The following is a 21440-nucleotide window of genomic DNA, read 5'->3' on the forward strand; positions in this document are numbered from 1 at the left end:
AGTAATATTACACTATAGAGTAATGTAGCTTAGGCTTTTAACATACAGGACTTGCATTGCAGCAAACTTTAATAATGCAAATACTTATTTCTTGGCTTGTGGAAATCTGACTACAACAAATGAAACATTCTGAAAGGTGCCATCAAGCAAATGTATTCACGCCATAATATTTCTGATGTTCAGTTATACTACATGTACTTGGCAATGGGAGTGAAGTGTTTTGTGCAACATTTGCAAAATTTTCAGTTATTACAGAAAATATATTTTCAGTATTTGGGAGATATTATTTACTTGGCGTGCTCAATAATTTCAAAATACTTTGTAGTAGTGAACTATAATGACACTTAAAGGAATTATACTGTCAAAACTGTGTTTTCATCTGATAGCTTCCAGGACTTTTCATGATTCCTATGAGGATGATGTTAATCAAGGAGGAACATTGTATATGTAAAAACATCCTAATAAGTTTTTCAGAACATAGGAATTCTGAAAAAACATTTCACTTACAAGTTGAGATTACAGATCATAATGATTTTTGCAGTATAGAAAAAAAAATTAACAATACCAGAAAAATATGACAAATTATTTCAGTTAATGCCTTCTGGCACTATATGAAGAGTTACCAGATAAGATTACCAGTGGATTTTTGTATCATTAAACTTTTACCACTTTTTTTAACCAACTTCTTTGTTAATAGTGATTAGGGCTCTGTTAGGACTTAAGATTTTACACATCCTGATCCAAAAGCTTCCCCCCCCCAATCTTTACAATCTTCTTTTATTTGTGTCTTTTAACCATACAAGACCACTACTTTGAAAAATCAGTTCAAGTTTTGTATTTTATTACATCTCTAAAAACTAGAGATTATATAGTAGGAAGTTTAAAGAAAACTCACTTTGGTGATTCTTGTTCAGATGACCTGTTAAAAAAAAAAAAAGACAAAACCAACAGTAAATGAACATAAGTTAAATCTTCAGGAAAACAAGAACTAAATTCTAATAACAATTAACAAAGCCTGCATAAAAGCCAGAAGGTGTGCTCATGGTAAATTAAAGAATACTTAATCCTCTGCTGGAAGTCTGAATCAGACAATTACGGAATTTCTGAAACACTCAACAAAAATCCCAGGGCAGCTCTAACCGCTCACTTCCACTTTTGGCACAAGCCCAACTACAGACAATGCACATCTGCTACTGCTACTTAAACTATTTAGGAGTTTACAGAGGCAATTACTTAGCAAGACACTCTACATCATTTAAAAAAGTTTTCGATGTGGATCACAGTGACTACAGACATCACTGGCTGTATTTGGTAAGAAGTCAAACATGGCAATATCTTTATGTACAGCTAACAAGAAATGAGCATAGGCGGCTTCAGAAGCGTGAAGTTTCTTACACTTATTCTTATCATGTGAGAGCAGAACAGATGTTGACAGAGAACTTTAAGACAAAGCATAACTAAAGCACAAGTGGTTACACAGATGAGGACAATCTAGCAGGGGGAAAAAAAAATAAAAAAAATCAAAATTTGCGGTACATAGCATTTTCCAAGGCATTCAGTTAGCTTTGTCAGAAATCACCTGAAACAGTGAGCTAAACTCTAGTACATCAATTAAAACAATAGCCATAATACTAAGATAAATTTGAAAGTAAAAGTTACCCAAAAGGTCCTTGCAAAGCAAAGTAAGTTTAAGGCAGATGGGATAGCTTTACAAATTTAATTAAGCAGTGTCCACAAAACCTGGAGTGCTGTAAGTCCATGCTGGAAAAATACAAACATGAAGTAGTTCGGTTTGAATGTAGAGCTGTTGAATTGTCAAATTATAGGAGGCAATTCACAGTATGCAGTTAAAATTTCAATTATTGTTCTCTAAAACAAACTCGATATTAAGAATTATGTACTATGTTTCATCAAAACTACAGTAAAAACAGCAGCAGTATCGGTCTGGTTAAGTTTCCTTACATGTATTCTACAATACGAAGAATTTCTTCCTTGAGAGGCAGAGATGGTGAAGCTTGATTCCCTAAGAATTTGGGGTGGTTTGGGTTCTGTGTACTTTTAATTTTTTTAAAGCACTAAACTTCTTCCTTTTTTAATGCAGTCATGCCCCCCTTCTGATTCCACTGACCCCCATTCTCCCACATATACCTGTGGTTCTCCTTGTTTGCAATCCCCATAGTATTTTTACCCCCTAAGTGCCAGCAGTGCACAGCAGATCCTTTGAGAACATACACTCACTTGCTGCCTGACCAGCCCACATCTAAATGGAACAGACAACCATTGAACTCATACTGCAATTGCTTAGTGAGAGGAGAATGGCAGTTTAAGTTTGAGTTCGCTTGGGGTTTTTTTTCTGCCTAGTCACTGACTTTCACTAATCTTGTAGAAGACTTTGCATCTTTGAAAACTTGACTCCTACATTAGATTTGACCGCAATTGTCCAAACATTCTCAAGTGGGAACAGAGGCGGACGGGCAGTGCAGTGACATAAGCCTTCCTTAGGAAGTCACGCTAAAAATAAAGAAACATTGAATTTATTTTCGTTTAAGCTTATTGATTTCCTCGTGAGGCAAAGAACAATGAAACTGTACAGCTTTTCTACATTTTGCCACAGTAGAGCTACAGCTCTATTACCAAATTCTGTATAGAATTCAAGTTGCTGTAAGTTAACCCTTTCAAAAGACTTCACCAAAAATTTACACACATAGAATTGTGATGCAACCGATGCAATGTCCCTATTTTAATACATTATCTCCCCTCTTTGCTCCCAATAGAGTGAGGTAATTTGAAACAGAAAAAAAGAACTTGGGCTTTCATTCACATACTGTGTATAAACATACAGCAAATTTTTCATCATCTCAGTAATACATCTGGAGACTTAAATGGAGGATACAAATTCTTAGTAGTATTTGCTGAAGGCTTATCTGTTAAATTATTGTACTTCAATTCAAACATATGAGCTCTGAAAGAGTTACTGAATCATTCTGTAACCTTTTAAAATGGAAGAAGGTAACAAAAATTTTGACCTAGAAAGTGACCAAATTCAAGGCTTAAAAAAATTCATCAGCTGTGTCATCCTGAAGTCCTTAGTAGCTCAGCATGCTAGAGCTGCAGAATTTTGCTCTGCAACTCAGTTAAATAGTATTTCTAACATTTAATTACTCACCAATATCATAAAGTGCCTTAAACATGAATGACTAGATGATCTTTTCTGGCTATACGGTACTCCGCATTTTACTAACCTATCTTCCTCATTTCACAGTTTATGACAAGGACCATATTTTAAGTCAATAAAAGACAATACTCACCAGACCAGCCATTCAACTTTTTCATTGAGAAAGAGCGCCCTTCCTTGCAAGGAAATTAAGCTTTCCATTGGTGCAGTTAACAAGCAAACACTTTAAAACTGCAGGTAGTTTCCCTTCCTTACTCCACAATATATCTAAAATGATGCCATTTCAATCTTTCACTCACTATGGATTGCTCTGTTGGTGATGATCTCCATAGTAAAACTCTTTGCACCGAAAAGTCTAACACTTCTCTTCTGTCAGGAGGACAGAAAGAAAAGGTCTTAAGGAAAGACCCCTCCTCCCCATTTTGGTGGGCCCTACCAGGGAATTCTGCTATTCTGAGAACTGAGGATGATAAACTACAGCGGAGTAAAACCCCAAGAGAAAAGGGACAACTGAAACAATAGCACTGTAGCAAAACTCTCCCTTTACAAACAAATGAAGGAAACATCTGTAGGTTTTGCCCTTGTGCTGTTCCTGAAGTTCTTAAAGCTTCATTTATTGTAACACCTGCAGGGCTGGGGAGATTGTATGTGCCAGCACTTCCATTATCACCTCTTTTCTGAGAACTGACCATTAAAACTGGGATTATTATTCATAAGCCAAATAAGTGGAAGATACTTGCAGCAACGCCTTTTTGCTGCCTTTTAGAGAAATTTATATACAGAATATTCAGCATTTCTATGAACAGAACAACTGGGTAAGAAGGCCACGTAGATTCTTTGTGCTGCATACTTAAGAGTACCATTATGGAAAAACTTGAGGACTTCATGGTATATGCAAGTTTTTCAGTGATTTTCTACAAATTCCATTCACATTTGCATGCTGCTACAATCATCCATAAAAGGATACTTTCAGTTACTCTGCATTGCCTCTATTGACCATATTCCAGTTCCCTGACTTTCTCTGAAATTTTCATGCATTCTGATACTCTGCAACTGTTTGGCTTGCTGCAAAATTTGCCTTATCATGGATTTGGAATTCAACTTTGAGACTTTCTTTTTTGGATGCGAAATGATTGTTTTTTTGAACTGGCAAGGAAAGCGTAGTACATTTTAATAAGGATATATATTTAAAAAGAAAGGTTTACATGTAAGCAAGATATACATGTACTACTTTCAGGTATATTGAGTGGAAGAGCACAGTAAAACTCATAAAAGTCTAGTAGTCTTAAAACCCTAATTTGAAACTAACTGAAATGTTCTTAGACCCATTGTCTAGTATTAGGAGGACATCTTCCTTGAGAAAGACTGAAGTACACAAACAAGGACAAGGGACTTTTGTGAAATGCAGCAGGTTTTGTAAGAACAAGGAATTGATCACGTCTGCAAATGATTAAAAACTAAGGATAAATAACTTAGTTTAAAATGTTGTTTTTTTTTTTAAATTATTTGCAATTTTCTACCAAGAAAGTAGTTACTAGGACTTGGCTGGATACATCTGAAAGGTACTTTTATCAACAGTAATGCTTTAAAAATTTTCTTTGCAAAAGGAATTATATTTAAGTTAAAATAATGATGTGCTCCCATAGTACCTTTACCAAAGCTCACTATGCAGCTACAGTTTATTGTCTATCAAAATGGTAAACTGAAAGAATTGAACAAATGCAGCATACGTTCAGGAAATCTATTTTCAGTGCAATACCTTCACCAGATGATGCATCACACTTACACCAGGAGCATATATGCACTTCCAGAAATTCATAGCACAGTGCAAGTGAATTTCCTTTTTGTATACTAGTTCATCATTTCATTTCCTTCCCTTCCAACTCTGGAACTGTACACATTATGCCATCTATATCACCACCAAAAGATAGTTTTAGAATATAAGTTTAAGAGGTTTATAGCTTTGCAAGCACATTTAACTTAAACAGAAAAGCTTATGCAGGAATATGTGGCCTTTTTCACAAGTAGAATTGTAGACTCAAAGTAATTTTGGTTGGAAGGGATCCTGAGAGATCACCTAAACTCTTGCTCAAAGAGCAGCCAACATCAAAGTTAGATGAGGGTGTTCAGTTCCTTGTCATGTTGTGTTTTGAGGTTCTCCAAGGATGGAAACACCTCCACCTTTCTGTCAATGTGTATGAGGGCTTAACTACTCTCAGTGTGATTCCCTCTGTCCCCCGCCAGTGCCTTTTGAGCATTTCCCTTGCTGTAACTTGTGTCCATTGCCTCACATGTTTCTGCTGTGCACCTCCAAAAGATTTGGCTCCATATTCTTGATAACCCTCTTTTGGCAGAGTAAGGCAACAATGCGACCAACCCCTCCTCAACATCCCCCAGCCTCCTGAATCTCCTTATACATCATACGCTCTTATCTATGAATAATTAGCCAGATTCATCTCACCAATTATCTAAATATAAGATCTATAATGCCTCATTTGTCAGTAAGTTTTTCTTACCGACTGATACTATACCTTGCCACTTAGAAATGTGTTTTACAGTAATCTTCTTTCTGGTTAAACAGAAAATTTCACAGCTAATCTTTCCTGTCAGGCCACTGAGTCTACTCTAAAAAACTACCAAAACACTTGTTCCTACGCAGTCTGCTGTTCCAAACCAGACATCTTTGATTTATTTAATTACAGAGTGAACAAGAGAAACTGAATACAGTTCAAGTAGCAAGACTCTACGCAGCTTTATCAGGTTACTTTTCCAAGCCAATAATCCAGTTATTTTTTCCCTTGAGATAGCACCTTATATACATAAATTTATATATTCTTACTAACAAGTACCCTTCCGACTCAGAAAAGTGTGTTCAAAACCATGAAGAAAGTCATTAAGAGGGCAAGCAATAGCTATATTAACACTCCAAACAATTCCACCTATAGTATAAAAAAGCACAAGCCATTAAACCTGAATTTACAAGGTCAAAAATAAGCTCTGCTCTTCATGTAAAGGAGAAATTGGTCCTGCACAGGTAACATGAATAGGGTTGTCCTGAACCACAAGGAAATCTGTTTGTTTCAGTAACTGTTTTTTGCATCTAACACCTTCTTGTCTGAAAGAAACACCAACTTACTTTAATGAGACAACACTTGGGGCAAGTGTGGGTGCTGGCAATAACGCATGGTCTTCCCACAAAGCTGGACTAAAACTTTAAAATACATGAACTGGAAAGAGTGGAGGATACTCTTCCCTTTTCTTAGTGACCAGCAGAAAACCATGCAGCTTCTCACAGATGGGTTCTCGGAGGTTAAGATCATTAAACAACACAGTGGTTTTCAGTTTGCATTTCTTGTCATTCATTCATTCACTTTCATTTCTCATTGCACTGTGAAGTGTGAACATCTGTATCACACCTCAGGCACCAGAAGATGCTTGAGAAAAAGGAAAGGAACATACAGGGAAAATTAAAATTCAAAGCTCCTTAAATACTACTTGGTTACATGTCTTTATGTTTTCATGGCAGACCTTGGTATTTTAAATTCACCAAGTGTTTAAAATGTGTATTATCGAAACATTTAAATCTTCAGATTTGTAATTTACATTAAATACTTGAACATAAGGAAACAAGCAAACTCATTTCAGTTGTTTAAATTTTCACTTATTTACTTGAAGGTAAAGGGTAAGCTAGTTTCTTTCAAGTTTTTTTCTGTTCTTGTAGCAGCTCATTGGTGAAGAATCCTACACATGAACTATTGGGTGTGATAAACATTAAGTTACTTCCCCCCCCCCCCCCAAAGATATCAATACCATGAACCAGAACTTGCACTGGGGATGGGCAGCACAGCCTTTTAAGACAAAACCTAACATCTGATACAAGACCAAGCATGTCAGAGTACCTAATTCCAAAATGTAATCAGTCTATTGCCCCACTTGAAGCCAGCTTCGTTTTGAAGGTTACTGCTTGCATCAAAGATATTTTGGAATTTCCCAACCTGGTCTTGAAACCATGTCACATACTTCAATATGACTATTTCATTTTAACTGTAGCCTTTTGCCCTTAAACGACACAGTAGCATACAGATTGCGTCAGTGTCACAGAAAGGCAAATCAGTAACAATGATTTGTTCCTCTACACCAGTGAGGCTTTCCTTATCCCAGATTTGGAAACCGTAGTGGTACCTTTATCAAGATAGACTGCAACAGTGGCAATCTTCAGGTACTATACCAGGCTAAAAAAAGTAAAAATTGCAATCAAAAAGAATTCCCCGCACAAGTCCATCAGCCTGCCTTTAAAAATAACCACCTGTGGTTTAAAGCTGTTACACTGAAAGGCAAATATTTGTCTTGAAGGCAACCTCTTCCAGGAGGTCTATCCAGGCTACCTGTCAGGATAGTAGATGGTCAGGACAAGCTTATGCCAGGTAGCCTGAAGCCAAGACTAGGGAAAGCCAGTTTTAACTGAAAAAACAGTTATCAAACAAGTACACTTACTAATTAGCGTGTTTTATCTCAATATTATTCTTGAAATAATTTTAAAACCAAAATAATAGTAGCATCATGTGCATATGCAAGTAGGCATGGGATAAATATAGTGACAGAGTGAGTACAACATATAGTCAGAAGATAGACTGGATTACCTGTTCTGAACTGGTGAGGCACAGCCAATAACAAAGTGTGGTATAACACAGAAAGCAACCTATGAGACTTCAGAAGGCTCAGGGTGGGCTCCATGTCTGTGTTAGTGTTAATTTTTCAGTGGCAGTAGCAGTCAGAGGAGATGCACAGCAGCAAGGCAACAAAGAGGAGAAAGAACTGACAAGGGAAGCTTCTTCACAAAGGCTGGGGAGCCCTGGGCTAAACAAAAGTCCTCTTGAAGTCCTCTTCAGCACTGTCTTTGATGACAGGTTTTGTATGCAGCTGTGATTTGAGATAGCTGGCTTAGATAGGCAAACCTATTCATGCCCTGTGAATAAAGCTCTATTTAATGTATGTTAATTTGGGATTAGAGCAATTTTTTGTCTATAATACATATGTAATAGACAGCTCCAATCTTTTCTACAGACACTAATCTGAGAGAGAAAAATTGCTTCTTTTTACTATGAGCCTCAAATTGTACTTGAGTGTGAAAGTACCTTAGATAATTTGGGTAGCAGAAGCAGTCTAGCTACACCAAACACAATCACAAGCTTGCCCTGGCTTTCTGTAGTTCACCTATGCGCATGATTTGCTTTCTTTTTTCCAGTCACAGCCTGTAGGATGTACTTCATATATTTCAGTTAAGAGGTAGAATGTTCACACAAAGCACATTTTTAAAACAATCACTGTGTTCTTCAGAGAAACAATATAATAAATGACAAAATATTCTTGACCCTCATCTCCAGCATGCTCATTTAAAGTACTTAACAGTAAACATAGTTCTAGGTGTTGACATGTTGATACAGTACAATATATTTAAAGAAATGGAAGAAGAAATGTTAACAACTGACATGTTTTATGCTCTCTAAACTAAGAGCTGTTCCACATAATTTGTTTTCTAAATTGTGTACTGTTTTATAGAAAGAAAACAGAACTCAATTGATTCCCTTAAGTGAGTAAACACAGCAAGGAAAAAAATCAATTATTAAGAAAATAATTATACTTGGTATTGTCAGGAGGAAAAAAATGCTGTAAAGGGAAATAAATGCAGGTGTACATACTCTGCCGACAGTGGTGGCTTCTACAGTTCTGATACCCACCCAAGGTTCCTTCCAAGCATGCCTTGGTAGAATTATGTACACAGCAAGTCTTGTTATAGAAGTTTTACCTATGTATTTGTCTCAAAAAGCACCATACCACAACAGATCAGTTTGAAGGTAGGTCTATCTTGGACCACTTGTCATTTTGATGAAAAGGACTTAAGACATTACTGTGGGGCTGAAGTGATACAGGTGAAAACTATCCCCCCACCCCTGAAATTCTGATGGCAGCCTGAAAAATAGAAAAGAGCCATATCCCGTGCTAACTGCAGCTTGCACAGTCTTGAGCTTCAGCTACTGTAAAAGAAATTGATGTGAACATATTTAGTTTACAAAAATCAAGCAGCTGCATGATTATAATTAAGATTTGAGGTCCCAGACAACAATTCAGCAATTAAAAGTCAGCATCTTACAGTTGTTTGCTAGTAGCTCTCCAAAAATGTTTCACATTTTTTTTCATACCAAAGCTATTCAGAGTTATAATTAGCATTAACTAACACCTTTTTTGACAGTCTCAGACAGCAAGCTAAGCAGTAAAAAGACAGCCCTCTAAAGACAACGTATATTAGCAGGACTATGAGAAGCTACTATTGGCTCTCCCTTAATGAAAAAGAAATATTGAAATTACAAATCTGGGTTTTTTTTCCATAACATGTTTCAATTTTGTCAGTTCAAATCTACTAAAGACCAGCATGGCAAAAATGGGTAAGTGGGCTTTAAAAGACTTATCAATACACTACAAGGTGTTTTATAGTTAATATCTAAATATTCCTAAAGTCTGGCAAAAGTTCAGCACAAGTGTCCATCTTTAATACTGAAGATATGCAAGTTAAACTTTTTTCTTCTAAAACAGATTTAGCTGATAGGGTAAGATTCCCTCATTCAATAAAGCATTCAGGGAAAGAAAGATTTTACTACACATATATACTTAATTTTACTTTACATCTTTCAGCAAGGGGAGTGAGTCAAGTAATGACTACCGTAAGAATATAAGAGAAGAAAAACTGGAATGTAGACTAACATAAACTGTTGAAAACTTCAGCGTAGAGAAGAAACATTTTTTTTATTTGTATGGTTAGTTTATATTTTACCTCAATTGTTAAAAAGTATTAATGATCATTTTACTTCATGAAAGTCTAGCAGTCAATACAAAGGATCATTCATTCCATGCATTCTCCTTCTAAAACACACACTTCAAATTTAAATTCATCAGATTTATGCAAGCATTTTTTCAGTTACCTGCAGAGTATCAAATATTATAAACATACCCAAGAAACCAAGAACACGTTGGGGATAAGACATATAGAAAATTTGGTTTATATGAGGTAATAACAGTACGCTTCTCCACAGTGAGTGATATTACTCAGATACGGCATAGTCATTTAGTGCTCAGAAAATAAATGAATGTGTTATTTTCAAATTTAGACCATCCTATTTTCACTGTCTAAGAAACAGCATAAAAGCAGGCTTTCCCGCTCCATTCTCAGTAGGCATAGAATAGGTGAAACAAGAAGGAAAGGAAAAAAATACAGGGGAAGAAAAGAAAAACGAAAATAAAAGAAAAAACCCAACAACGTACTAACTGGGAGGACACAATCTGCCAGTCACCAAACACAGCACGGCAACTTAGTTTTCTCTCTAAAGCTTCTACCCTCATCATCTCCTCTTATGGTCTGCCTCTTATTATTTTTACTCAGAAAATACTTCCAAAAGTGTATAATCTGTAAATGTTAAAACACAGGAAAGACATGGCTTCCTATGTATGACTATTCACAACATCTAGAGGCATCACTTTTATATATTATCATGGTTACTACTGATACTACTAGTATTAAGGTTCATCTGACTTCCAGTCAGAAAAACAGAAAAACAACTTAAAACACCAGAGTGACAAACTCCAAATAAGCATGCAACAGGTTAATTTTCCCCTTCTTTCATAGAAACCTCTGCTGTAATGTAGTAACAATATTATGGTATTAAAATTTAAAGAAAACAGTTTAAATCCAGAGTTTAAAGCTACAGTTAGTAGCTGCACACTATCACAGAGGTAGGCGAGTCCTATTAGCTTCCACTAATACATTGCTTCTCAAAAGCATACATCTTCCCTGAAAGTTACTAGTGATCAAGCATACATTTTCCCTGAAAGTTACTAGTGATCACTAGAAACCATTTTCCTTTCGTAACATTACAAAGGAAGCTGCATTTTAATACACAGCATTCTCCCCGGCTGAAAGTTTTAAAGTAGCTCTGTTTTCCTTTTGAGACTGAACGATCAATGACTTTGTACATTATTCCTGAAGTTAATATTGTGTTAATCTGAAGTTAGTCATTAAGAAATGCCTCTCTAAGATAAGAGTGAAGCCACACAAAAAATGAAATATATGAGCAAACAAATAATCAGTGCACAAGGATAGGTGCCTCAAGCCCTGGAAGCAAATCTAGCAGTGGTTAGACTGCTGCAGGGGAGAACAAAGTTGGTCCTCAAGGAATACAGCAAAAATACCTCAAGGCAAAAAGCAGAGACTGCCTTTACACTAGCAATCTACAGCTCCTCTGAGGAAGAAAAAGATGGATGACTGCTAGCATTATTATGCTCTTGTGTTTACTGAAATGCAGTACCTCTTTCAACTGACAATACTGAGCTGATGAGGTGGAACATAAGTCAAATCTTAAAAGAGTTCAATAAGTCTCCCCACTCCCCCCCCAAAAAGAAAGAGTTTATAACAGGTAGGAAGGGGTTGCAGAAGGTACTAGGAAACAGGGTATTACAGATGTGAACAGGCATGCCTTAATAGCTTCGCTAATTTTGCTGAGAACTCGACTACTGAATATTGTTTAGGGATGAAGGATTGGTTTGTTTTTAACTTGTCATTTTGTATCATGGCAACTGCAGTTTAGGAATTTGTCAAAATAAAGCTTATGCAAACACAAAACTGTTTGAACTCATTTTAATATTATAACTGATGATGATTGTTTTATACTAAAGCTATTTGGTTTTTTTTTTTAAAAAAAACCCCAAACCAAAATAGGCAATTAATTGCTTGCAGAAGGCCTTACCTCCTCTGTGGACTACGGTTCTGAGAGAACTCCGAATCACTGTCCTTCGACGTTGGAGAGCCCTTATAGGTGTAAAAAACATCCTCCGTTTCAGTAATGTAACTAATCTCATTTGTAAGGTTATCTACAGATGAGTGTCGGGGTTTACGAATTTCATGACGTAGTCTAGGACTCCGCCTTAAAAATAAGGAACACAAGCACAAGTTGGAAGATCAGAATAATTCACAAAACTTTATCAAAGTGAAATTTCTATCCTATTGCAATCTATGTCCTGAAATCTTCATGACAGGCCTATGGGTCTCACTTTAAATAATCAATTTTTAAGCATTTTATACGGTAGACTAGGCAATCAGTACACTGAACTGATTCATTTTTTCCCCCTCTTCTAATATGCTACCTGTATTGTTAAAGTTCTAATCATAGGATAATTCAGGTTGGAAGGGACCTATGGAGGTCACCTAGTCCAACCTTCTGCTCAAAGCAGGGTCAACTAAGGCTGCTTAAGCAGGCTGCTTAAGGCTTTATCCAGTCCAATCTCAAAAACTTGAAGGGTGGAGACCGCAGAACTTCTCTAAGCAACCACTGCTCAACTGTCCTTGTAGTGAAACATTCATTATGTCCAGACAGAGCCTCTCGTGTTTCAACATATACCTGTTGCCTCATCCTCCCACCATGCAACACTGAAGAACCTGGCCTCATCCTCTAGCTAGCCTCCTCCTAAGTGTTCCCAGGCTGTTATTAGGCATTTGGGAAATCCTTGCTTCTCCAGGCTGACCAAGTGCAGTTGTCTCGGCCTCTCCTCACAGGGTAAGTGCTCCAGCCTCCTGACTACCTTGGTGGCTGGTGGCCTTTGCTGAGCTTGCTCTAGTTTGTCTTTCTTGTATTAGTGGACACAAAACCGGCTGCAGCATTCTAATAATGTCTAATGAATGCTGAGCAAAAGGGCGATAGTCACTTCCCTTGATCTACCATCTATGCTTCTGTCAATACTGCCAGGTTGCTGTGGACTTCTTTGCTGCCAGGGCACAGCAGATAGCTCATGTACAGCTTGCTGCCTACGAAGATTACCAGGTTCTTTTCCAGACAGTTGCATAGCAGACAATACTGTTGCACTGGGTTCTTCTTTCCCAAGACTTTGCATTTGTCTTCACTGAATGTCATAGAGATCCTATTGGCCCATTTCTCCAGACTCTCACAGTCCCTTTGGATAGCAGCCCTGCCCCCAAGCTTATTGACTCATCCCCCCAGTTTGGTGTTGTCTGCAAACTTTATGAGCAAGCACTCCATTGCCTCCTCAAGGTCATAAAGACATTAAGCAGGACAGGTCCCAAGATAGATCCCTGCAGTACTCCACTTGTTATTGGCCTCCAGGTAGAGTATGACCCATTAACAACTCCCTTCTGAGTCCAGTCATGCAACCATTATTTTTATTTTTTTTTTTTTAACCATCTTGTTGTCCACCCTTCCAGAATGTAATGTCTTAACTTGGGTATAATATTTTGGCAGACAGCATCAAAAGCCTTGCTAAAGTTGAGGTAAGTGACACCCACTCTTCTCCTGTTGTCATATATATTCTCAGAATAACAATGTTTAAATATATACGTACACACTACCTAATTATTCAGCTAGAGTACATACAATTAGAAAAGGTAGGAAGCTGGAAGGCATGGGAAAGCCTGAAACTGGATTTACCAATTAGGGGTAACAGGAGGTGATCGAGAAGGAAGGCTTTTGGTCTCTAGATGCTCAACAGATAAAGATCGTCTCATAGACGGGTTCCAAACCATTCCACCTATAACTTTTTTGCAGTACTGGCTGTTTACAGACCTGAAAAGAAATAGAAGACTGTATGTGAATTATTTTGGGTAGAAAATTTAAATGACATAAAATATGCTTATGAAAGTCAATTTTATAATTCATGTGTTTTAAAGAGTCACCTGTGCTCACCCTTCCTTACTTAAGCATTTGCATTCTCGCAGAGGCAGTTGCTGTCCTTCACTTGTAGCAATAAAACTGTTAATCCCTGCTACAATGCTAATCACAAGCCTCAGTAAAAATAACTTTTTCTGGGAGTTATTTTTAACCCAATTGTGTTTAAGAAGATGGAGGGGAAAACAGGAAATTCAGTGTGTCCTATGGGTACTGAACTAAGTGCCAGACAAAACATGGTTCAAATACAGGCAAAAGATTCTAGATGTTCCCTGTTAGAACTCAAAGAGGTAACAATTCACTAATGGCTTCACTGAGCACAGGACTACTTTAACCATCTCCCTGCTGCCTCAGAAAATAAGAGCTACACCAGACCACTCTATTTCCAGAAGGAAGCCACGTGGAGTGATGTGTTCCTTGTAGAAATAAACCATTAGAGAAAGATCTGACATGAAAGCAAGATCTCCAAGTCTGGACTGCTTCTTGTGACAAGAATCTGACAAGATAAGGGTTGCATCAGAACCAGAACCTTAGCTAGAAAAGCAATAAAAATATCTTGCTAATGGAATTATACAGCATAAAGAATTTTTTTTAAGTAGATCAAAATCGAGATAAACTAACTTTTATGTACCTTTTTACACAGCATTCCACAAGACAAGCAGAGAGATAAGCTGCTCATCCTCAAGTTTACAAGCCTAGGATTTCTCATGGAAAAGCAGCAATTTATGAGTTATAGAGAAATCACCTTTGGCTCACTACGTCCTGAGCTGTACCTAATGGGCAGCTGGGATAGCAGAGCATGTAAGGACTTTACTATAGAGCTGAAATGTCTCAATTTTACATAGCATAAAAACAAAAACAAACAAAAAAGTTGTTTATCCTGTGGATATTACTCATGCTAATATCAAACCGTACGTATGCTTTGCATTGTACTCCTTTTTGTTTATAAAAGAAAAAAAAGCAACCCAAACCTTTTTTTATATTCTGAAGTATTTTACATATCTTGTCCATGATTTTAAAGCAAATTAATTCCTTCACCTTCTAAATGTGTACTTTTAAAGATTCTCCCAGTTTAAAAAACAAAGAAGGAAAACTTAACATGAAGCGACTACATATCAAAATCAGCTACCCATGTATGTTTTTAAGCTTACTAAACACACAGACCATGAACTCAGGAAAAGCTTTTGCCTGTACTATCCATTTTATTTCTGTAAGTCTTCTGAATACCAATGACAAGGCACCGACAACTCTGGCCTTCTACAAAAACAAAGAGTTCTTTCTAAGAAGCCTTACATGGATGGAGCGGAGAGGGAGAGTAGAAAAAGAGGATGTATTATAAAAAAGGTGTCTTGAAGAATTCCACATATTTTGCCTTCACCAGCTTTCCTTTTTTACAATTACCTGTTCATGCATTTTCCAATGCAGGTGACTTTTGAGGTGCAACGTAACTCATGTGATGGAAGCCAAAGCCCTGGCCCTGACCCCAGAATCACTTTAACAATATATTCTCTAGATATTTCAGTTAAGTTACATAACAAACTCCTGAACTCCAAGTAGCTGCTCTTTATATGTCAAATACAAGGATATTTCTCAGCTGCCAATGCTTTTCTGGAATGGGCTGTAATATCTTGAAGTAACAGTTCCTTGCTCCCATGTATTACCAAAGTTATTCTTTGTGAAAAAATAGGTACATTTTTAGCTTTCCAGAAAGGAATGAGAATGTGCATAGGAGAGGTTACTCAGCATTCAGCCCAGAAACACTGAATGAACTTACCTCTCAATGTGAGATGTGATTCTGCCTTTCCTTAGATTAAGGTTTACAGGTGATTTATACAACTCAGCAGCCTAATTTAAATGGAATTCCACTAGTACCTTAAGCTAAGAGAATCTAGAAGGGCACAGAGATGTGCAAATAAGAAATTGTATTAACAGTTTGCAAGAGTTTAACTATTTGAACTGATGCAGTAAATGCTAGGATATCTGCCTCACATGAGTTAAAAGAACGTAGTACAAGCAAGCCACCAATTCAAGAGGAAAACTTGTGATACTTAAGGTAGTAAAACCTGAATGTAACTTCCCTCAAAGCTGACAGAAGTTGGCTGACAAGAACTACTGAAGACAAGTCAGTCTTAAAACCTCCAGGGTTACATGGTACGGTCAGTGAGGTTTTTGTGCACGTATCTTTGGTTTTGTGGTTTTCTTGGTTTGGTTGGTTGGTTTTGGTTTTATTGTTTGTTTGTTCTACTCAATGCAAAATTTTGTTTCCTTTCATAAGGGAGAATGCAGAATCCCTTTTTTTGTTTCGTAGCTTCCACATGAGCTCAGAGCCATCCTTGAAAAGGAATGTGGAAACTCTTGTTGTCTCTTACAACATTCCACAATCACAAATAAGTAGGAAAGTAAAAGTTTTCAATATATGACTGATAACCTTGGAAGTGGCTTGTTCACACCTTTTCTTAAATTGTTGGAGAAAATAATTTGCTGAGTGACAGTGACCAAGTTGATAGGAACTACTGAAAGTCTCCCAAAATTCCTGTTGCTTCTTAGGTACTTTAGCAGTCTCTGATGGTAAAGGTTGCTGAGTCATTTCTGCCTCATGTAGATCCTAAATTTCATGCTTGTTGCTGGCGTAAATAAGGCCAAAGAATGCATTAGTACAGAGGATATAATTAAGCTGATGGAAGGTACTACAATGAACAGTTCTCCCTAGAGATTCCTTAAGAGCTTAAATAAGCAATTCACCAGTGATAACGCCTCAGAACATGAAACCACTGGAAAAGAACTCTTTCTTAGTAACTTAGTTTAACAATGAGAGCTATCCTACATGCTACAAGCTATTAAGAAGTTGTAACAGTAAATTTGTCAGTAATCAAATTTTTGGTAAAAATTGGCCATAATAAACAGGTACCCTTTGGAACTCATACCATTTTCTTTCTTAACATTACAAGGGCTGTTCAATGCCTGTGTGTGCATGCGTATATACAAGCATCAGGATTTTGAATCTCTTTGCAAATTTGAGAGAAAAAGGACTCCAGGACGTGACAATCCTACAAGCTTTGAGGAGGTCACCTCCTCAAAGCTGTCACTATAGGAAGAACAAGTTCATATCACTCCATAGAGGATCTAATTCTCAAAATATAGATCTGTAAAACATTAGAAAATTAAATTACTGTTTGTACAACTACTCATTTTCACTTGCTTCAGCTATCCTCTAGTACTAGGTGAAAAATATGGAATTCCACTCCAGCAGAAAACATAACAGTTTATCAGTCTTCTTACTGTTGGACAGCCCTCATGGGTGAACTGCTTCATTTACAAGCAATACTAGTCCACTTGGTATGAATTTCTGCAGTATCTAGAAAGACATGACTGTATGAAAAGCCAAACAGCCACCAAAGTCTGGGAAGCTATTTGAAGTGTGATGACATCATTCAAAAGTTGAAGCTTATCCAAATAGGAAAAAGAGAATGAAGTCTGACAAATTAAATGTAAATTTAAACTGTTAAGGGAACACACTGCAAAAACCCCACAAACAAAAAGAAAACAATAAGATACTTTTCCAAAAATCATTAGAACAAGTAGGTTTCTACAGAGACTACAGATGATCAAAAGACAAAAGAACCCTCCAAAATCTCACACTCAGAGAAGATAATGACGTAAGACTTTTTTTCATTCACTATTAATATGAAAGATTTTTGGTATGTTTCATGACAGAATTTTTCTTGGGGGTGGGGATGACAGGACACAGATGAGACCATCATGACACAGAACATGGCATTTGTAGCTGAATTGCTGATAAATGAAACAACAGAACAAATCAACATAATGAAAGAAATCACTGGGACTGATACTTATCAAAAAAAATCTAAAAGCCTCTAAGATGAAACAGCAGAACTACTGGAGTATAACCTCTCACTTTAAACTAGTCATTTAATGTACTCAAGATCTCAAAAAGACATTTGACAAGGTTCCTTAAACCCATAAAGAAACTAAGGAGCTAGGGAATAGGGTCCTCACTTGGATAAATTGCCTGTTCACTTGTGACATAAAAAAGAGAATAGGAAAAAATGTTTTAGATTTATCATGGAAAAAGATCAGTAGTGAAGTCTTAGACCAATATCTGTTGGGGGCTCTTCTGTTCAACATATGTGATCTAGAGAAAAGAGTGAACAAAGTTTGCTGAAGATATTAATCACACAGGATAGCAAAAATAAAGGTCGATTGTGAAGAAGTGCAGAAGGACATTACAACATCAAGTGACTAGACGATAAACTGGCAGATGAAGTTTAATGAAGTTAGGGCCCAGTTGGTGCACATGGGAAGGAACAATCCCAGCTTCATACCACCATGAAACAACCAGCTCCATGACCAGCAGAACCCGACGAGGCAAATACAAGATTAGAAATGTCACAAAAGTGGTGACTTGAATACTTGGATGGGACAAAATTTTTCATCTCCATGTCAGTAATAAGTGGTTGGTATGACGCACTCCAGAAATTGCCCTAAAATATTAAACAGAGTGTGTATATGACACTAACGGGTAAACAGTTCAGAGCAAATCTGTTCTGCAAATTCTCTTATTGGATCATTACCTACATGGCATTTTTACTTTCTAGTGTTTCTGAACTGAAAGAGCAAGTTGAAACAATACCAGTAAAACATGCTTATATTCAAATACCTTTTTAGGAAATTATAAGAAAAGTTCTATTGTCACAATACCACGTTGCAGAAACTGAAACCATAGCTATATAACTTCTCAAATGGTTCACATACAAACTGGGAGACAGCTGTGGGCAGAACTGAACTCTGCCACTCTAAGTTGAGCTATCACTGACACAGATCCTCCCATTTAATTACAAAGCAAAACATGCTTCCACACAATACTTACTTTGCTGGATTTCTAGAACCCAGGGTCCAATAATGTGACAATATCTTTTTTTCATGAGGTAGTGACTTCTTTGCCTGAAAAAATGTGTGATGCTCTACACAAGATTTCCATAGATTTTTGCATGCTCTGTAATTCAACATGTTGAAGGCAACAATATGCTCTCTGGATTCATTCTGTAACAGTAGGAAATACCATGTTTCAATATATACAAGCAGATCAAACTCAGTAAACAAGCTCATAAAACAACAATAAAATTACTTTTAGCTTAAATAGGAAAAATGCATTTAGGAAAACAAAAAATCAGTGTATAGGAGATTTTGAGCTGGAGATGGCCAAAATATGACTATATGTGACTATATGAAATTCTAAACTGCAAAATGGACACTTTAAAAGTTCAAACTATTAAGTTTTTCAGTTTCTAATCCTTAAAGTGTTAATGAAATATTTAAGCCTAGAGTGCCAAAGATTTTGTATATATGGGTGTAATATTAAACAGCTAAATATAGTTTCAGGTTTCCAGTCAGATCTTGACCTCCTATGACAAACAAAACTCTTAAATATTCCATTAAGGGTGCAACATAGAAAGGAAAAAACCCTCAATCTTTGAATTCAAACTCTTCACATAAGGCTTCAATTCAATAATGTTCTTTCAAGAGTCACAGTATGCAAAACCCATCTGCCTGAGAGTGTTTTAGAAGATACTAAAGATGTTAACAGTGATCCGTCTTGGGGGAAAGAAAGTAGCTGTGATGGAACTGGAGTTGCTGCTACCACTGTTCAAATCCAGTCCTGCTTTCTGGATGATAATCATGAGGCCACAATGAGGAGATCAAAAGGAAGCAGAATACAAAGCTTGTGTGTCTTGGTGCAAACTCTTACTTGTAACTACAGTGCCAAAGTGCCAGTGAAACACAGGTGTAACAATTGTGCCACCCAGGTTTATGCCCTTGTCAACTGTAGATCTTGTTGAGCTATTTCAGATCCTGAGAGAGTTTTGCATAAGATAGGTGGATTGCAAAACCTTTTTATTAAAGGACTCAGAAAGATCTAATAAAGCTTTCTCATACAGTCCAGCAAGAAATAGAGGTCGCACCTGGATAACACCTTGATTTGTCGTTGCCATTGTCCTTTTATTTGTTCACAGCAACGGTCCCGCTGGGAAGTACCTACAGACCATTTTGGCTGGAATACTCAATCTGTTTTTCTTTTATTCTTTTTGTTTCTAGGCAACATTTTACAAATGCCATGTATCAGAGATTAATGCCACATACTGCAAATCACTTTGACTAGTTCAGAGAATCTATGACTGAAGTCGCTATTTTAGAAAACCAATGAGAATCTCAAGAGAAAGATAAAAAGGATTTGCCTCTTGATTTTACATAGGCACTGCAAAATATTTAACTGATTGCAGTCTTTCAGGCATGTTTTCCCTATAGCTATTAAAACATTTAAAAAATGTTTTTGCTTTTTTTAAGAAGTAGGGTTTGTTATTTGAGCCTCATGCATATTAGAACCAACTAATTTTTGTCGGTTTGCCACAGTTGCTTCTAATTAGCTTATGTAAAATAAAATATGCAAGTATAGTGAAATTTCAACTCAGAATTTCTTGCATTATAAAAAGCATACATTGCTTAAAGATTTAATGATAAATGGCATTTCTGACATACTGTCTGTTGGTTGAATACTACTTGAAGTGTTTTACTACTCCAGAAGACAAATAAAAGGAAGTGTATAGATATTTTTGTTGGCCTGGAGCACTGGCCTTTCAATTGCCACAAAAATCAGTTTATCCAAATGTCTCAATCATACTGAAAAGTCATAGAGTAAAGATAAAGAATTAAGTACACCTAATATTCTGGTTTTAAATTTAAGTTTGAAATTAATAACAAATTTTGCTCTCTACATCACAAGTATGTTCTTCCCAACTGTTGTAACAGAACCTTCTTAGCATCTTCTAAGTGGGCTAAAAGTTTAAATACAGACTTAAACTAGGATAAAGACTTTCAGAAGTTTCAGAAAAACTTAGTCAATTTTTAAATTAACAAAATCTTTTGTGAACATAACCATCTGGCTCACTAACAGGCCATGTTGCAAGTCGTGCTATTAAATCTATGCACCATTTTAAAGGTGAAGAGAGTTCTAGTGGGATCCAAAGAGCTAATGCCCATCATATTTCTCAACTCAAGTTCCAAAAGAACAGTATTTTAATAGTTATCAAGAAACAAGGATTAGAGAAATCTGTGGCCATTAAGGTAAAGGGAACAATTCTCAATATCTAAAGTGAGTGTCTTGCTATTTCAACATCAGCGAAAAACTTTGCATCAGATGCATGCCTATTCCATTCACAGAGAATTTGAAAATAGCTACAGCATAGCAAGTACAAATCTATTTTAATATGCAGAAAATGAAGGTGTTTTTAAGTATTAGATAAGCACATTGGAAATAAAGTTTCATTTCTGGAAGCTTTAAAATGTTGCCTGTAAACCAGCATAGTTCCTATTCCTACCTTAAATCTTGCACCCTTCATTAAGTCTACATATCATGAGCTTTTATAGCACCAGACACTCACTGATTCATCAGTCTTGCTCCCCAGTCCTTATGTAGCTCTTCAGTAGAAACAGAAATATTGCATACTTCTATCAAGTAGCTGATC

The 21440-nt window shown here is 36.6% G+C and overlaps 1 protein-coding gene across 4 annotated transcripts in view; it reads right to left on the reverse strand.

The window, feature by feature from the left end:
- The window catches only part of PTPN3 (protein tyrosine phosphatase non-receptor type 3), a 171203-nt gene that overhangs the window by 33136 nt on the left and 116627 nt on the right, over window positions 1-21440 (reverse strand). For all 4 annotated transcript variants that reach the window (XM_069778723.1, XM_069778722.1, XM_069778724.1 and 1 more), the window contains 4 exons: window positions 18788-18960; window positions 13663-13797; window positions 11971-12147; window positions 896-919 (listed from right to left, as the gene is read on the reverse strand). In XM_069778723.1, coding sequence (XP_069634824.1) covers window positions 896-919; window positions 11971-12147; window positions 13663-13797; window positions 18788-18960 — 509 coding nt within the window. The remainder of the gene's footprint in view (window positions 1-895; window positions 920-11970; window positions 12148-13662; window positions 13798-18787; window positions 18961-21440) is intronic.

This window comes from Haliaeetus albicilla, chromosome 3 (genome assembly GCF_947461875.1).
Source record: "Haliaeetus albicilla chromosome 3, bHalAlb1.1, whole genome shotgun sequence".
NCBI classification, from domain to species: Eukaryota; Metazoa; Chordata; class Aves; order Accipitriformes; family Accipitridae; genus Haliaeetus; species Haliaeetus albicilla.